This window comes from Geotrypetes seraphini, chromosome 2 (assembly GCF_902459505.1).
Source record: "Geotrypetes seraphini chromosome 2, aGeoSer1.1, whole genome shotgun sequence".
Taxonomy (NCBI): Eukaryota; Metazoa; Chordata; class Amphibia; order Gymnophiona; family Dermophiidae; genus Geotrypetes; species Geotrypetes seraphini.
In genome coordinates this window covers 249,475,838-249,495,712 of record NC_047085.1, presented here as the reverse complement: position 1 = coordinate 249,495,712, position 19,875 = coordinate 249,475,838, and the positions used below count along the sequence as shown (strand labels likewise).

General features: G+C 43.3%; 1 protein-coding gene across 1 annotated transcript in view; it reads right to left on the bottom strand.

Annotated features, from left to right (window-relative positions):
• Window positions 1–2,067: 2,067 nt before the first annotated feature.
• The window catches only part of BCL2 (BCL2 apoptosis regulator), a 361,921-nt gene continuing 344,113 nt past the window's right edge, over window positions 2,068–19,875 (bottom strand). Inside the window, exon 2 of the mRNA XM_033935306.1 lies at window positions 2,068–4,522. Coding sequence (XP_033791197.1) covers window positions 4,388–4,522 — 135 coding nt within the window. The 3' untranslated portion in view covers window positions 2,068–4,387. The remainder of the gene's footprint in view (window positions 4,523–19,875) is intronic.

The following is a 19,875-nucleotide window of genomic DNA, read 5'->3' as shown; positions in this document are numbered from 1 at the left end:
TTGAGCAGGGACTGTCTATTGTATGTTAATGTACAGCACTGCATACGCCTTTCAGTGCTATAGAAATTATAAATAGTAGTAGTAGTAGTTGCTGATGTCCGTGAGGAAATTGGACTTGGGGATTTTTGGAATATTTGCTGTGATTTATTGCCCTCAAGTATACGTTATATCATCTTAGTATGAACTGGAATTTATGGTTCTGGGCATCAAGCTGAGAAATCAACGTAGAAAATGAGACATGATAAATATGGAAGGCCAAGTTCTTTGTGAAGTGGAGAAGTAGCCTAGAGGTTAGAGCAGTGGCCTGGGAACCAGGAAAGCCACGGTTTTAATTTAACTGGCGCTCTTTGTGATTTGGGGTAAGTCCCCTTAACCCTCTATTGCAGTGTGTCGCAAACTTTTTAAGGTGCGGCACACGAATCTCGCAGCCGTGGCTGGAGGGCACCCAGAAATGTGCGGATGTCCTACAGCCACAGCCCTGAGGTTCCTATTACTGCCAGTGGTGGTGGTGGTGGTGGTGGGGGGGGGGGGGGGGGGCGGCAGAAGGAGAGGTGAGGAGAGGTGCAGGTGCCGGCTGACGGACATGGTTTGCACTAGGAGATCTTATCAGTATGAGCCTGGTAAGTTTTATTACTGGGCTTTTTTATGTTTATTATTACATAAATTTTGAACTGTAAAAGTTCGATTAAGTTACAGAGTAATACTTTTAAAACAAATAGGAGGAAATATTTGTTCACTCAGAAAACAGTTAAGCTCTAGAACGTTTTGCCAGAGGATGCGGTAAGAGCGGTTAATGTAGCTGGCTTTAAAAAAAGGTTTGGACAAATTCCTGGAGGAAAAGTCAATTGTCTGCTGTTGAGACAGACATGGGACGGTAGCATGGAATGCTGCTACAATTTGGTTTTTTGCCAGGTATTTGCGACTTGGATTGGCCTCCGCGAAGACCGGATACTGGGCTAGGTGGACCATTGTTCTGACCCAGTAGGCTATTCTTATATTCTTATGTCCTTTAAGCAGTCAGTTGGCGCCTCTACTCATTGCCGGCACACCTGGAATCTGCCGGGGCACACGGTTTGTGATACAGATACATTTGCTTCAGATACAGACTACAAAAGCCCTTTGGGGATAGGAAAATACCTATTGTAAATACCCTTGAACTTCTGAAAAAGGTGTGAGCTAAATCCAAATCCCTTTGTTACTATTTTCATGATTAAACAAAGTGAGATAAATTAGTATAGCAGCTGAATGCTAAAAAGTGGCCTGCGGTATCAGCAGCATGGGGCTTTCCTAAATGCTGAGGCCCCTTTTAGTGCTGCTATAAAACGACCACATTTCCTATTTCTCCCATTAATGGTCACATGCTAATTTTCCAATTATTGCGTGGCCAATGGTAAGAGCTCCTGTGCTAACCACGTGCTAATTGATTAGCATGCGATGACTCAGACGCACTAAATCGATTAGTGCTGGGCCTGCCTACTCTCCACCCCCAAATGCCCCAGTGCTAAAATTTTTCTTAATGTGCGGTTAGCATGCGCCAAACACAACACTACTGCAGGATGCCTGAGGGGCAACCCAAGTTAGTGGATTTTAACCTAAAGTAAAATCATGAGTTAGGGCTTACCGCAGCTTAGCAAAAGGGCCCTAAAATCTCGTCCGTGAGATGCTCTCTCTGCCATCACATCTGCAGAGATACTGGGACGTCTGCTGCACACAGCTCTGAAGACTAACCTAGATCCTATCTCTGCCTTTCTTAGCAAAAGTACAGGGTCCGAGGCTTGAGCAGAGGGTGGCCTGTTGTTGGCCTTTGGACTGAGATTTAGAACCTGCAAAATATGGTGAGGAATTAATGCTCTGTAATAGAAATTTAGGTCCCCTTTCATCAAGCCGCGTAAGGGTTCTGTATCACAGGCCGCTGCAGTAAAAGCTCCGACGCTCATAGGAATTCTATGAGCGTCAGGGCTTTTACCGCAGTGGCCAGCGAGACAAAACTCTTACATAAGAACTTAAGAACAGCCTTACTGGGTCAGACCAAAGGTCCATCAAGCCCAGTAGCCCGTTCTCACGGTGGCCAATCCAGGTCACTAGTACCTGGCCAAAACCCAAGAAGTAGCAATATTCCACGCTACCGATCCAGGGCAAGCAGTGGCTTCCCCCCTATCTTTGTCAATAACACGGCTTGATTAAAGTGGGCCTTAATGAGGAACTAACGCTCTGCCACCAGATCCTACTTGGGAAATGGATGAACAATGGCCACTGCCAAAGCAAGAGGAATAAACCTTTTGCCATAAACTCTCCCCTAAAACAATAAAACTCCAAAACAATCAAACCTTTCAAAAAACCCAACAGACCTGCTAAGATGAACTACTGCTTTAAAATCTACCAGCTGTAATTATTAGTTTGCAAGGATCTCGACATGTCCTACGTGTCTAGTCACATGACTTCATTCGTACTTGACTTCAACTCTGATAAATAATTACATACATATATATATAGATTCATTTTAAGTTGACAGAGTAAGGCAAATTGTATTTCCATTAGCAACACACACAAAAAAAAAATCAATAAAATGTTATCTTGCAAAATAAAAAATAAATTTCAAGGATTATTTTTCAACATAAAAATATACTCCACGTTTATGCAGAGATCACAAACTGATGCTAAGTCACAACAGCAATTATTTTTTTAAGGTTCTTCTAGACCACAAATCGTTTAAAAAAAAAGCAGCTTCAAAGGCATTTTAAGTTGACTGCAGCATTAGTAACTGAACATATTACATTCTAAGATTGTTAGCGATACCATTTCTTATAATGCCACGTGAACTAGGAGGCTGCAGCTGTCCTTGGTTATGCTTATCCAGCGCTGAATATTATCATTGACAATACTGCGTATTGGAAGCTCCTTTTAACCAGAGCCTCAGACCGTTCTTCTACATTTATAAAAATAAATCAATATAGCAACAGATACAAGGATTCGGAGGTCTTCAGTTACACCTAAATCAGAAAAACAAAAAGGGGGAGGTGGGAGACAATATAGATTGGAATAACTGCAGGAATGAAGGCAGTTCAAAGAATCTGACTTTTGACATTACACAATATTTTGGAATTAGAAATGCTTAAGAGCCCAGCTTCTAACCACATCATCACAGTTTCTAAGAGATCCAGTGCGAGAGTTTGCGCTGCTTCGATACAGCTGCAAATGACCGATGCCTCTCTACGAGGATTCTTCACGTCCACTTATGTTCAGGCAGTTCAGCCCCACTCCTTTTCCTGCTGAGTCTGAACTCACAATCAATATTTGGCATAACCCAAGCACAGATCCTCTGTTAATTGGTTTCCCTGAAAGAAAATGGAATTGGATTTTTCGTGATGGGTTTGTTAATCACTGATAAACAGAGCTCAGCTGTAAAACTGCAGCGGCCATGTAATCCAAAGAATCACATTAATTGCATTTTACAGAATATAAAAGACCTGACCAAATGCATGTGCAGATAACAGTATGGGATCATGAGCCCACTTAAGTGCAACTGCAATTTTGTGGGTACAGATGGTGCAGGCCTCCTGATTTTTCCCACTGAAAGGCTGTTAAGGCATTCCGTTTTTTTAATCAAAATGTCTGAAACTGGTTGATTCCTTGAGTTTCAACAACCATTTTTGCCCTCTCGGTGCATTCTTTAGTTGTACTTAAAATACCTCCATGTTTTAAAGGATTACATGACACCACATCATGTCAGTGGGGCTTTTTTTTTTCAGCGTTATGAAGCCGTTGTTACCCTTTAAAAAAATACTTCAGTAACATATATGATCCCATGTCAAACAATGTGTTATCCTGAAGGAATGCTCAAAATGGATTTAAAGCAACTTAGAGGATTTTTGAGGGCAGTATATATTGTCTTTCCATAAGGGCCCAGTCCTCTACTGTATATGATGGAATGCAGGTGAAAGGAAGGTTATCTCCACACAAAGGAAGATACTTTGTCAGTTATTTATCTTTTCAAAACAAACAGCAGGTTAGCGGTCTATGGCACCTCTCTTCGTCAACTACAAAAACAAAACAAAACCCCAAAACAACCCAATATAAAACAATCTGCCTCATTCCCTGACAAAATCCAATAGAACCTTCTAGCAATATTCTGATAAGTCTGCTAAAAGCTGTGGAGAACCTCAGGACTAGCTTAAATGTAACTGTGTTTAATAAATAAATGGATAGTTTAAATTGAAGGGTTTAAATGTTTCTTTGGCAGTTACAGCTAATTTAGTAAGCAGCCTTGGTCTTCTAATGAAATAAAAAAATACTATTTTTTTTTTTCATGGCAGAACATAATAAAAAGCGTTTCAGTTGCGGTAAAGTCTTTCTTTATATCCGTCCTTAGTCGAAGAGCTTGTTGGTTTCATTTGTGTCCTAGGTAGGCGCCAAGAGTAATACATGCCACCACGACAGCCAGGCTTAGGACAGTCTTGAACGACAACCAAGACAAGTCGAAGAATGGCCTCATGCTGCTTCCATACAGTTCAACAAAGGCATCCTGAGGAGAGAGAGAAGCAAAAAAAAAAGGATGATAAGAATCGAGATCAAAAATTTTGAAAGAAGGGGGAAAACTAGAAACAAGTATAGAATTGTACATGCATTAAATACTTTGCTTGAACAATTAGGAAGAAATTTGGCAACAAAATTATGTAGCTTAAATGCTCTTTTATAATTGGGCAGACAAAACGCATTTGTGAGGCTAAGACGATATATTTTGTAACTTGTTAAATAGATGGAGATGCATATGTTGTACATGGACCCTAGCTAAAGCTGTTTCTGTGAAGGGGGGAGGGATCGGAAATCACAGCATATAGTTTGCACCTGGATGAATTTTAATTTTATACAAAAAATGGACTTTAGTTTCTTCGTAAAATGTCAAAAGGACACCAGGAAAAAAAAGAAGAGAACTGTTCATCATTGTTTACTAAATACACATGCATCTAGGGTTATAGACATCTAGTAGTGATGATTAATTTTCTGAGAGATTATTCTGAAAATTCGTTCATACGCTCTCTTCTAATTCTGATTTCTATTAGTCTTCACCAGCTGGTTCACTGTTTTGTGTTGTATTCTAGCCGGTCTCTTGCTTCAGGATTGGTGCACTGGGATCCTTTTCCCAGTGTTGGGCTCTAGGCCAGTGTTCCCAGTCTAAGATGTGTGCAGCTGCACAGAAGATTTCCAACAGCTGTGCACACTGAACCTATGACCGTACCAACTGTCACCATTCAGTACCTGGCAGAAGGAGAGATGGGAGCCCATCCTGTGGCTGTTAACTGCTCCCTACTGTTTCAGCTAGATTCTTTACACGGGTCTCAAAGTCCCTCCTTGAGGGCCGCAATCCAGTCGGGTTTACAGGATTTCCCCAATGAATATGCATGAGGTCTATGTGAATGCACTGCATATTCATTGGGGAAATCCTGAAAACCCGACTGGATTGCGGCCCTCAAGGAGGGACTTTGAGATCCCTGAGCTAGAACCATTGGCATGTCAAGAACTCAAGAACCACCCCTTACTGGTCGCTGACTGTAATGGCCTTGAGACACATGTCTAGCAGTTCTGAGCAGTTTTGTGTTTCTTTACTGTCAGTTCTGCTTTTGTTCCACCCCAAATCTGGGCAGAGCACTAAAAAGCTGCCAAGAGTGAAGGTTTCAGGCTCAACAAAAAAAGGCAAAGACAGTATGATGCCATCCACAATGACTATAATCTGCACAGTATCTTTCAACTAAAGGGACGCTATACTGTTTTTGTGATACACGAGACCAGCAAGCAGGTAATGCTGGCCTGTGAGTTTTAGAGATGCTTACTGTGCTGGCAGACTGTATATGGGGTTAGCAGCTGAGGGATGGGTTACCTGAGAGAGGATGGGAGGCAGATGCAAGGAAGGGAGATGGTGGAGGAAGGGAGGAAAGAGGCAAGGTGCAGATGCTGCATAAGGGAAAATGGGAAGAGGCAGCGCACAGATATTGGGGAAGAGAGCAAAAGTAAGAATGAGAAAGGCATAGGGATGATGTGGACATGGCGGAAGAAAAGGAGGTGGAGGGGACTAGAGACAAAAGAAAGAACTGGAAAGGAAAGAGCCGAGAGATCTGAGACAAGCTAGAAAGAAGCAGAAGGGTTACCAACAAAATGTAGTGAAATAGGAACTGAAATGAGATAAGATGGTAGCAGTAGTAGATGTGACCTGACCACAGATGCACTAACCCTGTCAAAACGCATATCTTTTCAGAATATTGAGACTACTTCTAAAGGTATTCTGCTGATTTTAAGAAGCTGGAGAAATATGTTGATACTTAAACTTTTTCTCATTTTCCCTGACCTGTTTATGTCCTCCCAGAATTTCTTCTACTTGGGATAAACGTAGGCATTTTCCTTTCTTTAGCTCTCTAGCGAAGACATATAAAAGGCACAAGAGCAATGGGGGGGAGGGGTAATTTTATAAAGGCATTCTCTGTTTATGAAGCCTGTTTTAAACTGTGTGTCACATGTACGTGTCCTGGGGGCACAGGGTGCTCAAGAGGCAGAGGGGCAACGTACCTGTGTATTTCCATCAACTTTGGAGCAAGGATAAAATGTGAGTTTCGGTATTTGTGCACTATTGGCATTAATTCTGGGCCCCTATTTTATAAAGGTATAGAAGCCACAATGGGCGTAATTTTATAAAGCGTGATTTACATCTGGGAAATGTCTTCTATAATATTGAACTAAAATAAAATAATTGGTAGACTCCCGACAAGAATGACTCCTGGAATTTAAATTGAAACCATCCAAGTAAAGGGATTTCAGTATGGCCTCAATTAACCCTCCGAATCACAAGAAGCCTCGGGCTGATGCATCCGCTAAGTGAATTGTGCCTTAGCGGTTTCATACTTAACTGTGATTTTTTTTTCTCACACTATTTATGATTATTTTTGATTGATTTCGGGGGGGATTCAAAGCACTTTATATCTCCTTTTTCACCCTCCTTCGAATGCACACCTGCACATTATATTTATACATTTATTCATATTAGAAATCTGTTTTGAAACAAGGGAACAGATGATGTACGGGGCAGGGCTTATTTAGATCTTCGGTCTGGTGCTAGTCACCTATGAACATCTGCCCCGGGCTTCTTGTAATTCGGAGGGTTAATTGAGCCCAAACTGAAATCCCTTTATTTGGATGGTTCAAGTGTCATTCTTGTCGGGATACTAAGGGATTCTTTACCAATTATTTTATTTTAGTGTTCTATTGCATTGGTATATTTTTGGTTTTTTGAAGCCTATTCTATAATACTGCACCTGTGTAAAAAGAGGTGCACGGAATTGCAATTTACATGCTAACTCTAGGATACAAGTGTGTACACACATTTTACACCTCTCTTAGAAAGGATTGCCTTTGTACAATAGGCACGCTTTTGAATTTATTTATTTTTTTATACCTATATCCATCCTATTATTATCTCTGCAAGAAACTCCACAGCCCCTAAATGTCCTATTTGCCAGTACAAATTAGATTGTAAGCTCTTCTGAGAAGGGACAGTCTATTGCATGTACGCCTCTCAGTGCTGCGGAAATGATAAATAGTAGTAGTAAGTGCCATGATGAAAGTTTCTCTAATGTTGGATTTTACAAAGCCCTTTGACTATGGCACACAGACTGCTCTTGGGGGGCTCAGGTCAAATCACTGATGTGCACGGTAATATGAAGGCACACCTACCGATGGGATACTGGACTGGCACCAACTGGCCAGTCAGTGGTTGATCCAGACTTTCCTGGTGGTCAAATTCCAGACGGGTGACTGCATATTGGCTAAGACATGAAACCACTGGGGGTTTTTTTTTTTTTTTTTGTCCATACAGTTAGTACAATGGCACTGATTATGCTCATTCATCGTTCAGGATGTGTAAATAAGTATAAAGTTGTTTCAAATTTAAAGGCTGTTTGGCAAACTTTTTAAGACTAAATTAGATATGCAGCAAATGTCTAAAATTCATTTTGATTTATTAATGAATTCAAATTATTTTATATTTGACCAATAGAGGGCGTACAGCACTTGTACACTAGGATACAGAGTTGTAATCGGCACCTTTCTTTCCTTTTGTTTTAATATGTTTGTAATAGTTTTTAATATGTCTTACAAGATTTCGTTTCTGTCGTCTGCTTTGTTGTCCCCTAAATTTTGTAATTTTACTGATTTGTACATCGCTTAGAATTTTGAATAAGCGATCAATCAAATTTATATTAAACTTGAAACTTAAAGCCTGGAAAAGCAACTCTGCTCTTTTCAGTTTTTAGAGGAAAAAAATATTGGTGAGTGGGTTGATATATAGCTTCATGCTAGGCAAAAGTACAAACCCAGCAATTCTGAGTCTATCACCACATCTGAGTTTGGGAAGCCATTTTCCTGTGGTTGTCAAATTGTCTACAGCTCCATGAGAGGGTAAGGAGATGGGGGAGAAGAGCAGATGAGTACTGTTTCATCTTCCCCCTGGATTATCAGATAGGGTCAGACGTACGCACTATGCATTTTTTTCTCATAGATACAGAAGAGGGGAAAAACTTTCTATTACAACAGGCCTACAACTAGCTCTTAGGCAATCAGCAAAATGATGAGCCTAACCAACCAAGGAACTGTGTAATTTCATTTTCAACCTATACCGGTAATTGCCATCTTTGTTCTGTATATGAATGTACTATCATGTAGGAAATAAGTCTCACCCTGGCTGAAAAGTTTCTTTTAGAATATTCTTTAAGGAGGTGAGGCTCAGTTCACCTTGCAGTTTTCGGTAAGATGGAGATAAATCTGCTCATTTTGCTCTACAATAAAAAATGTGTGCGTCTAAACATGTGTGTGGTGGTGGAGGGGGGCGGGTTCTATTGCATATCATGAAATAAGAAATAACCCAAAGTCATTCCTGTACAGGACATTCTGAGACCACTGCATGTTAACTTCAGATAGCATCTGAAGAAGGGACTCACGGACGTTATTGTCTCTGCATAATTTTCAGACTGATCTATCAAAATGACGGATAGCCTCAGCCCCGAGGCTGGCGTAGTTTTGGGGAGAATTTGAGAAGTTTGGTAGCAGTATCTATTTCAGTTATCATAGTACCCCACTGCTTTCATTTGAATGATTTATGTACCACTGATGCAGGCGATTAGCTAATACATGGCCTTGTTGGGTCATTTTGCACTTTCGATCAAGCCTGCCATTTTACTTCTGGCTTCACACATCCTGACCACTGTTTTCTTCTGGTTTAGGATTTGTGGTTTGGTTCCGACCCAATGTATGACAAGCAGCACAGAATCCCAGATTTCTTCTAAACCCAATATATCTGCTAAAATGCCACAATTTATAATTTAAAAATGAAATACAATACATATAGGTCAGGGGTGTCAAACTTACTCACATAAGGGGCCAAAATCTAAAACACAGGCTAAATCGTGGCCCGAATTTTTTATTAAGACACTTAGTCTTAGTACATAAGACTATAAGAATAGCCTTACTGGGTCAAACCAATGGTCCATCAAGTCCAGTAGCCCGTTCTCACGGTGGCCAATCTAAGTCCTTCCTCAACCTGTGACACCATATCACAAGCCATCCTCGTGCATTAATCATGTTCTGACAATAACAACAAGCACAGTCAGGCACTTGTATGGAGTGCCCTACTTTTATACTGGGAATGGGTCCTTCTGCCTGCAAATGGGTACTGAGACAGTACGGTGAGCTGCTTGGAGCGCCTTTGGGAGTGGGGCTGCAGAGTTAGGTGCTTGGATGTGGCACAGTCACCACGGACCACATAAAATAGCCAGGTGGACCAGATTCGGCCCGCAGGCTCTGTGTTTGACTTGTGTGATATAGGGGATCATTCTTTAAGATAGTGTCCAGTTTAGGCACTAATCATTTCTGTGCTAAAGAGTCACATAGGTACAAAAATGACCTCATATAAAATACCATCTTAAAAGCAGAGTTTGGGTGTAGCATAAAAGTATGCGCATATATGATAAATTACTATGACATGCACACGTGCTTGCTAACATCTAAGTATGGGGGTTGTGCCTACAATCAAACTATGTTTTCTTGGCATTACACTAGTATTTTATAAAGGAAAGTAGGCATCTATGTTATAAAGCAAGCTTAAAATAAGTACCTTAGTTAGCACTGTTAGTAGGTGCCCTTTTACACAACTAACCTATAGGGGGGACAGTTGTATAATCGGGCACCACAAGTTAGAGGCCTAAACTAAACTAAACTAAACCTTAGATTTGTATACCGCATCATCTCCGCAAGCGCAGAGCTCGGCACGGTTTACAGAGGTTGAGAGGAAAGGAACTACAAAGATGGATATGGGAGAAGGAATAAGAAGATAGGGAGGGAACAGGGTACTAGAGAACGGGGGTGATTAGATTTTTGAAAAGAGCCAAGTTTTCAGGTGTTTACGGAAGGATTGGAAGGAGCTAACATTTCTGAGCGGGGATGAGAGGTTGTTCCAGAGTTCTGTGGTTCTAAAAGGGAGGGATGTTCCAAGTTTTCCTGCGCGGGATATACCTTTTGTAGATGGGAAAGATAGTTTCAGTTTTTGGGAGGATCTAGAGGAGAGTGGGTTAGAGGAATTCCAAATGAGTGGGATAACGGGGGGTAGGATGCCATGTAGAATCTTGAAGGCTAAGCAGGCACATTTATAGAGGACTCTGGAGTATACTGGGAGCCAGTGAAGCTTGGAGAGGAGATGTAGATGTAGTGCATTAGATGTAGTGCATTATTTATTTATTTGGTTTTAGATCCTATCCTCCCAGGAGAGCTCAGAAAGGGTTCAAAGTTTGCATCCATATTAAAGTGAATTTATGTGAGGTGATGGCAAACTTGGCTTGGCAGGACATTGTTTGACAGAGATGGTAAAACAGTTAACAAAGCATGGCGAAACGTCACATGACGAGCATTGTGTATGACAAAACTTAGCATGGCAAACATTTCATGACCAATATAGTATTAGAAGTGCAGTTAACATAGTATGGCAACCATAGTTTTATAAATGATTGGTGGTGAGGGAAACGCTCTGAAACATGCAGGGCTGAGAGGTCAAAGTGAGTAACGATTATAACAGTAGAGTCAAGACTTCTCAGAGTAAATATCAAAAATAGAAGTTAGATGAAATTCAAATACAGTCAAACCTCGGTTTGCGAGTGTTTTGCAAGACGAGCAAAACATTCTCGCAAAACGTGTCTCGCAAACCGAGTGTTGACTCGATTTGCGAGCACCCCCCGATAACCGGCATCGCTCCCCCCCGCTCGCAAAGGGCCCCCTCCCGCTTGAATTGGCATTCTCCCCGCCCAACCAACTTTAACTCACCCCACCTTTGGCACCGGCACGCAGCCACAAGTGCCGGTGCCGCTTGAAGATCTTCTTCCCAGTCTCTGCCGGCTTTGAGCATGCATCTGCGCATGCTCAAGCCCTTCTAATTCTCCCTCTCGCCAAGAATCTCGGCGAGAGGGAGAATTAGAAGGGCTTGAGCATGCGCAGATGCATGCTCAAAGCCGGCAGAGACTGGGAAGAAGATCTTCAAGCGGCACCGGCACCGGCACTTGTGGGCTGCGTGCCGGTGCCAAAGAGGGGGTGAGTTAAAGTTGGTCGGGCGGGAGGTGCATGTTCTCACAGGGGGTGCCGGATCACGCGGGGGGGGGACGGTTTTGCGAGCGGGGGAGGGAGGGGGGGAGCAGCGTCCTGGCCTCGGGGTGAGGGTGGGAACGTATCAAAGCGAGTTTCCATTATTTCCTATGGGGAAACTCACTTTGATAAACGAGCATTTTGGATTACGAGCATGCTCCTGGAATGGATTATGCTCATAATCCAAGGTACCACTGTACAATAAAGTAAATGCACTTTTACATACACTCAGATATGTGTAATCCGACCAAGAGCCATAGCTCCTATAGCCGAACCCAACTTACGTACAATTCTCTCGTCTGCATCACCCAGCAATTATTTCTTTGGCTTTTGAAACTATTAACACCTCCTTTGGGTTCCTTGAAAAAGACCCTCGAAACATGGTCCATGTTTGGACCTACCAACACTCCTTTAAGTTAAGTAGGAATTGTTTTTCCTTTTATTGCCACTGAAAAATATATTTATTACTTAAGAAGCACTCCAATACTATCATTTTGCATTATAGCCATACACAGTGATGGGACGGTGGGTTCGGCTATAGGAACTATGGCTCTTGGTCGGATTACACATATCTGAGTGTATGTAAAAGTACATTTACTTTATTGTATTTGAATTTCAACTAACTTCTATTTTTGATATTTACTCTGAGAAGTCTTGACTCTAGTGTTATAACCATAGTTTTATATACAGTGGTGTAGTAAGGGGAGGTGGTTCGCCCCACCCCCATCTGCTCATTCCCCTTGAGTATGCCCCTTTCCCTTCCCCCGTAGCTCTTTAACGTTCACGGAGTGAGCAGCAACCCCCACCTGCTGCTCGCACCAGTGTTGGCTCTTCCTCTGATGTCACTTCCTGGACCCATGCCTAGGAAGTGATGTCAGAGGAAGAGCTGATGCTGGCACGAGCAGCAGGTTGGGGTTGCTGCTCGCGCCGGGAACGTTAAAGAGCTACGGGGGAAGGGAAGGGGACATGCGCACAGGGAAGGAACAGATGGGGGGGCGAAGAAGAGGGCGGGGCACCTCTCACCCTCGCTACCCCACTGATTATATATACAAACATAGCATGGTAGACACGGTATACAAGTGTGGCTAACCTAGTATGACATCACAGTGTTAACTTGCCCCTATATGCAAGATACTTACCGTGTTTCCCCAAAAATAATTATATTATATTAATTATGGGTCCAAAAAATGCACTAGGGCTTACTTTTAGGGATATCTTATTTTTTTCATGTACAACAATCATCTCTCCCTTCCTCTTTCCACCCCAGTTCTTCCTCTTTCCTTTCTCCCCCTCTCCATGTGCAGCATCTTTCCTCCCCTCTCACCCATCCCTTTATGCGGCATCTTTCTATCCCTCCCTCCCTCCCATCCCCCTGTGCAGCAGAACCCCACCAACCCTCCCACTCTGAGACTGACATACCTCCGCTCCAAGGACTCCTAAAGCAGCAAATCAGGCAGCACTAGTGTCAAGGATGAAGTCAGGTAGTGTCAGGGACATTCGGGGCGGGGGTCAATCTTAACTAGGGCTTATTTTCAGGATAGGTCTTATTTTGGGGGAAAGAGGGTAGTAAGGATCAAGAGACTCTTTCCAAGATCAATTAATCCACCCAAGGATTACCAGTGACTCCTTTCATAGCCAGTGGCTTTAGGTGGTAATTCTAGAATGGCATCCAGGCCCCAAGATTCTGTTATAGAATACCAGTGCAAATAAGCATCAATGTGTGTCCATTTAGGTGCAGCCACCTACACCAGGTCAGTAGCAGGACTTAGGGGGGAATTCATCAACAGGCGCTACCGCGTTAGCATGCAATAAACACTAAAGATGCCCAGAAAGAATATAACGGGGCACCTTTAGCATGTGCTAACGTGGTTAGTGCTTGCTGATGAATTGCTCCCTAAATGCGTGCGACACTTAAAGTATTCTGTAATGTTATATATGTAAATGCTGTTTCTATCTATATGCTCCTCTCCTGTGAAAGCCCCCTTAGATTTCCACACAAAGGGCTAGATTCAGTAAATGATTTTCAATAATCAGCACCGAAAAGAAAGAAAAAATCAGCACTCAATGCTAGTTCCATAATGGGCACTCAAAGATGAGCACCCATTAAAGAACAATGAGCATTGATTTTGGTGCCCAGTTTTGTGTGCCAGGACTTGTGCCTGCTGAAACCAGGTGTAATATTCCTGGTGCCCAATGTGGGTGCACATCCCTGATATTCCAGATAGAGAATGACACGGTGACAAAATTCATCACCGTTGCCGTCCCCGCAGATAACTGCGGGAAACCATCTTCATGTCATTCTTTAAGGAGAGAGGGAAGAATCGGAGTACGAATGGCCACAACCACTGCCCCGCAAGCTTTGCTTTGAAGAATGCTGGTGTAGAAGGACTGAGGTTGAGATAGACACTACAGAATGACAGTCTCTGGTATCCAGAGCAGATATTGTGATGTCATAATGCCTCATTCCACCAGTGCCTAAGAGCCAATCACATCAGTGATGTCACAGTGGCTTCATTATCCTTGGCTCACATATGAATCAGAGTATGAATGGCCACAACCCCTGACCCTCAAGCTTTGCTTTGAAGAATGCTGGTGTAGAAGGACTGAGGTTGAGATAGACACTAGAAAATGACATGGGATTATTTCCTGCGGTTATCCGCGGGGACGGGAACGGTGATGCATTTTGTCACCATGTCATTCTCTAATTCCAGACCACTGCTTTCAAATTTCAGGGACGTTTTTGACCCGCCTGTGCACCTCCCATGTCCTTGCCCCCCTTTTGGATTGTGCCCTATGGGATTTGGGTGCACACTGTTACAGAACAGTGCATAACAACGTGTGTGCAAATTCAAATTGATGTCAATTTATAGCACTGTACAGAGAATCCTGGGTAAGCGAGTTGTACAAGGGGGTGCTGAAAAGTGCTCAGCCCAACTAAGAGAATGAAATGGATATGGTTCGATCAATGATGTGAAACAATGTAAAAAAACACAGAATTTCATTTCTGCAAATTGGCACTTAACGAAATACAGGTAGTCCCCAGGTTAAGAACGTCTGACTTATGTTGGACTCATACTTATGAACCAGGGTCCTGTCTCTCCCTTCCTGTGCCAACACGCCCCCTCTTCCTTCCTTCCTATGTCAACGCAACCTTCCTCTTCCATTCAATATCCCAACCCACCTCTTATCGCCCTTCCCTCCATTCTGCGTCCTAAATTCGTGCCTCCCTCCTTCACGCAGGTATTTATGTTCGCTGGCCGGCTGCCTCCTCCCAACTGCACTTCTCTTCGCAAAGCAATGAGCAGCAGCTCTTGTATACAGCCTACAGCTGACCCGGAAGCCTTCCACTTGTTCTGAACCACAGTCGTTGTGAGTAGGGATTCTCTTCTTATTTTCTTAGCCTTTTGGGAATGAGGTCTAGTATGACATCCTATATAAATAAAATGCTAAGCGCGCATGCACACTCTTACCCCGTGTTCCCTGATCCCTGATCTGTCGGGCTGTGGCAGGTAAGAGTACGCATGCGCGCGTCTAAGGACCGGCAACAGGTAACACACCGTGACTCCCCCCTGCCGCCGACCCTACCCAGCACACCAGTAACACGCCACGACTACCCCCCCCCCCCCCACCGCCGACTCTACCCGGCACACCAGAAACCTCCGTTGACCCTCCCAGCTGACCCACCGTGAGACGAACACAAACCTCCCGGCTCCAGCAGTGTCCGAGGCAGAGTAAACACGCTGCTTCGTGTCCTTCTACTGGCCTAATTTCCTCTGCCACGTCCCTGATGACATCATTAGAGACGCGGCAGAGGAAATTAGGCCAATAGAAGACCGCGAAGCAGCGTGTTTACTGTGCCTCGGACACTGCTGGAGCTGGGAGGTTTGTCAGCCGATGGCGGTAGGAGGGTCAATGGGGGTTTTGGGTGTGCCGGGTAGGGTCGGCGCGGGGGGGGGGGGTGTTAAATGGATACATGCTGTTCAAGGGGATGGGAGGCAGGCAGGCAGGTTGGCATCGGGGTGGGGGTGGGACAAAGTCTGGAAGATAATAATGGGGACATAGGAAGGAGGCACTGGGGGCACTAAGGACATAGAATGCACTGAGGGCACTAAGCAGGACAGAGGCACTGGGGGCACTAAGGACATAGGAAGGAGGCACTGAGGGCACTAAGGACATAGGGAGAGACACAGACAGAAAAAATGACAGACAGACAGGCAGCGTGCAAGGAGAGAGAGGCAAAGAAAAAAACAAACCAGAGAGACATCTACTCTAGCACCCGTTAATGTAACGGGCTTAAAGACTAGTATATATATATTTCATGTGCTTTGCTTGACTAATGCATTATTAAATATCTTTTGACCTTAATATCAAACTGGAGTCCTTTATCCCCCCAAAATAGAAGCCTCATTCACCTATATGCAGCACGCCTAAGTGATGTCTAAGTCATGTCCACCTAACTTGCGCCTACCTAGCGCCCAGCATACGCTCAAAGTAGACCTGCTTTTGCAAAGGAGTCCTCTTTACACCAAAAAATAGAAGATTTAGTATGCAATATATATTTTTTTTCATGTGCTTTGATTGAGGAACATAGAGGCCAAAAGAGGTTTGTTTTTTTGGTTTTTTTTAGAAAACAGCAGAGGAACTGGACAAATGTTGAAGGTACATGTTTGATATTTATCCTAGAGAAATAACTGCTTGTGAATTAAGACGATATAAGCTTGGCTTTGGAATCGACATGTGGTTTAATGGCAGAGTGTGTGGCACAGTGGTTAGAGCTACAGCCTTAGCACCCTTAGGTTGTTTGGTTCAAATCCCCCACTGACCCTGGACAACCGGAACAGAAAAGAAATATAATATAAGTGGTATATAAATAATTTAAAAAGATAAATAAAATATAATAGTGGTGCCAGCATTTTACTGCATACAATTTTAATGTAAAAAAACAGCATAAAATTGCCGTTCTAATGGCATCATAACGCTAACACACGATAACGTTATAGACATTATTAGGACATGCAACGCCTAAAAGGCGATTTTGCAAAGGATGTCTAACAATATAGACGCACTCAGATTCACTCAGCACCGCTGAGCGTGATTCACTATAGTGCATCTATGCATTATAGAATCGCACTCAGCATTGTGCTCCTGGCCCCTAAATGATGCCTAACTTTTTGATGTCTTTTACAGAATCTGGTCCTTAATATAAATAAAGGTCACTATCATATTTCCCTCTCTCTTCTCTAAATTATGAATGTGTCAGTCTTTCATTCATCTCACAAAAGTTCTGGTGCAGACTCTGAACCATTTCAGCAGCTTTTGTCTGGACCATCTTCAATCTGTCTAGATCTGTTAAAAGAATATAGAACTGGACACAATATAATCTAGTGATGTGTCAACAATGACCTATATGGGGCATTACCACTTCCTATTTGCTACTAGGTATGCCTCTCCCAATGCACACTAACAATTGTTAGTGTTTTATTCACACATGGGCAGCATCTTTTCTCACTGTATCATTACCTTGGGTCATCAGATTATCTCTCAATGGGCTTTCTCTTGGCTACTGCCCACTGTCTCTCACCCTTCCCTTATCTTGTACTACAGGCAGTCCTCGAGTTGCAGATGCCCAACTTAAGTATGACTCATACTTAAGAATGTGCTTGCAGCTAGAGAATGACACGGTGACAAAATTCATCACCGTCCCCGTCCCCGCGGATAACCATCTTCATGTCATTCTTTAAGGAGAGAGGGAAGAATCAGAGTATGAATGGCCACAACCACTGACCCCCAAGCTTTGCTTTGAAGAATGCTGGTGTAGAAGGACTGAGGTTGAAATAGACAGGGCTGCCATCAGAAATTTCTGGGCCCCTTACTGAGCAATCCTATTGGGCCCCCCACGCACCCCTTCCCCCCCGACCCCCCCTTCTTCCATGGGCCGAATACACACATACTTTTCTCTGTCGCCGCACTCTTTGACCAAAAGATTTGTAAGCCTGCAACCACGTCAAGGTAGACTCTTTCAGCAGGGCCCTAACCTAACCTAAACTAAACTAATCTATACCTATCTATTCTAAACTAACATATGTCTAATACTGAACTAATAACAAACTAACAAACATCTGCATAATAAATAACTAATAAATAATAGTGCTAGTAGCTATAATTCACTTTTGAATGTAAAATCTCAGTTAAGGATTTCTTTTGACCTTTGTAGGCCAGAAGTAGATCACAATTGCACAATATTTTTTGTAACAAGTATTGAATGTGTTTTTATAAATACTGTAAGCTTAATAAATATATCAGAAAAAACTACACATCTGAGCGCATATCTGAACATACACATCTGTATGATCCCATCCTCCTCAGCTTGCCTATAGCTGCATCATACATGTTAAAAATGTACGATATGTTGATATGTGCACCTTCCTTCCTTCCCATCCATTCTCCTCAGCCTGTCCTTACACATCCACAGCTGCATGTTAATGATGATGTATATGTTATGATGATAAATAAGTGCATATGAGCACATCATTAACATGCAGCTATGGATGAATATAAAAAAGAAACAATATTCTGTACAATTGTCAATTTATAAATCAGTGTCTTCTCCCCATTCTCTCTTCCCCATTTCCCTTCAGCGTCCTCAGCCCACTCTCTCTCCACTTTCCTTCAGCGCACACACATAAAAACAAGCAAGTAATTTATATCATTTTCATTCTATTCATTCATAGAAATTAAAGTCTAAATAATGCCAGTCACATAACAAAACATGATTTTACAAAAATAATTCCCTGCACAGTCAAGCCTGCAAGGATTACTAGATGTCTTTCAGCAGCTCCCCTCCCTCCCTACCCCTTACCTTTGTAGCCAAGTCAAAATGATCTACGAACAATAAAATTTTAAAAACACAAAGCACGCTGTACGCAGAGAAAATGTTAATTATCATTTATATTCCGCGGGTTTTCAAAGAGGTCAAGGCAGATGACTTTATGCAATGTCACCTCAGTAACAACTATACAAAAATAGACAAATATTCCCCCTCCCTTTTTACTAAAACGCGATAGCGGTTTTTAGCGCAGGGAGCTGTGCTGAATGCCCCATGCTGCTCTCAACGCTCATAGGCTCCCTATGCTAAAAAACGCTATTGCAGTTTAGTAAAAGGGGGCCATAGTGCAAAATATATAAATTCTCAAAGCAGACACATTTTGATCATTAAATTGAAAATAAAATCATTTTTCCTACCTTTGGTAATTTCATCAGTCTCTGGTTGCACTTTATTCTTCTGACTGTGCATCCAATATTTCCTCCCTTCTTTCAGCCTCCTGTATGCTTCCTCTTCTCAAGACCTCATTCCCTCCCCAAACTTTTTCTTTGTTTCACCCTGCCCCTTCTTTCTTTTTCTCTCTCTCCATACCCCCTTTCTTTCTGTATGCCTGTTTTTCTCTCTCTCTCTCACCCTGCCCCTTCTTTCTTTCTCTCCCCACACCCTCTTTCGTTCTGTATGTCTGTCTTTCTCTCTCTCTCCGTGCCCCATTTTTCTTTGTTTCACCCTGCCCCCTTTCTTTCTTTCTTTCTGGCTTCCTGTCCCCCCCTTTCTTTCTTTCTCCCTGCCCTCCCCTATGCCACCACCATTGGGAAAATGCTGCCACCGCCACTGGGGAATAGGCTGCCACTGCCGCCATCGGGAACAGGCCGGCGCTGAGTTCGCCCTGCTTCTCTTCCCCGCGGGGCTGACCAACTCTCGCCACCCGACGTCAATTCTAACGTCAGAGAGGATGTTCTAGGCCAGCCAGAACCTCTTCTCTGACGTCAGAATTGACGCGAGTGGCGAGAGTTGGTCGGCCCCACAGGGAAAAGCAGGGAGAAGTTGGCGCCGGCCTGTTCCCGATGGCGGCGGTGGCACTCAAGTGGCTAAAGAGCCGCAGTTTGCCGGCCTAGGGAGAACACTGGAGGGTGGCCAGCTGTGCACCCCCTTGGGACGTAAACTCGGGGCAGGGCGGGGTGGGGCGGACCGCCCTCCCTCCACCCTCCCCCACCTTGGTATGCCACTATCTGTACCTCACTCCCTCCCTATGACCAAAAATTCTCCTTTCTTCTATTCCCCGTATACACAACCATCTCTTTCCCTTCCTTCCTCTCTCCCAAGTCCATGCCTTCTGTGTCCAAAAACCCATTCCATCCCCCACCTCAGCATCTCTTTCCCTCCCT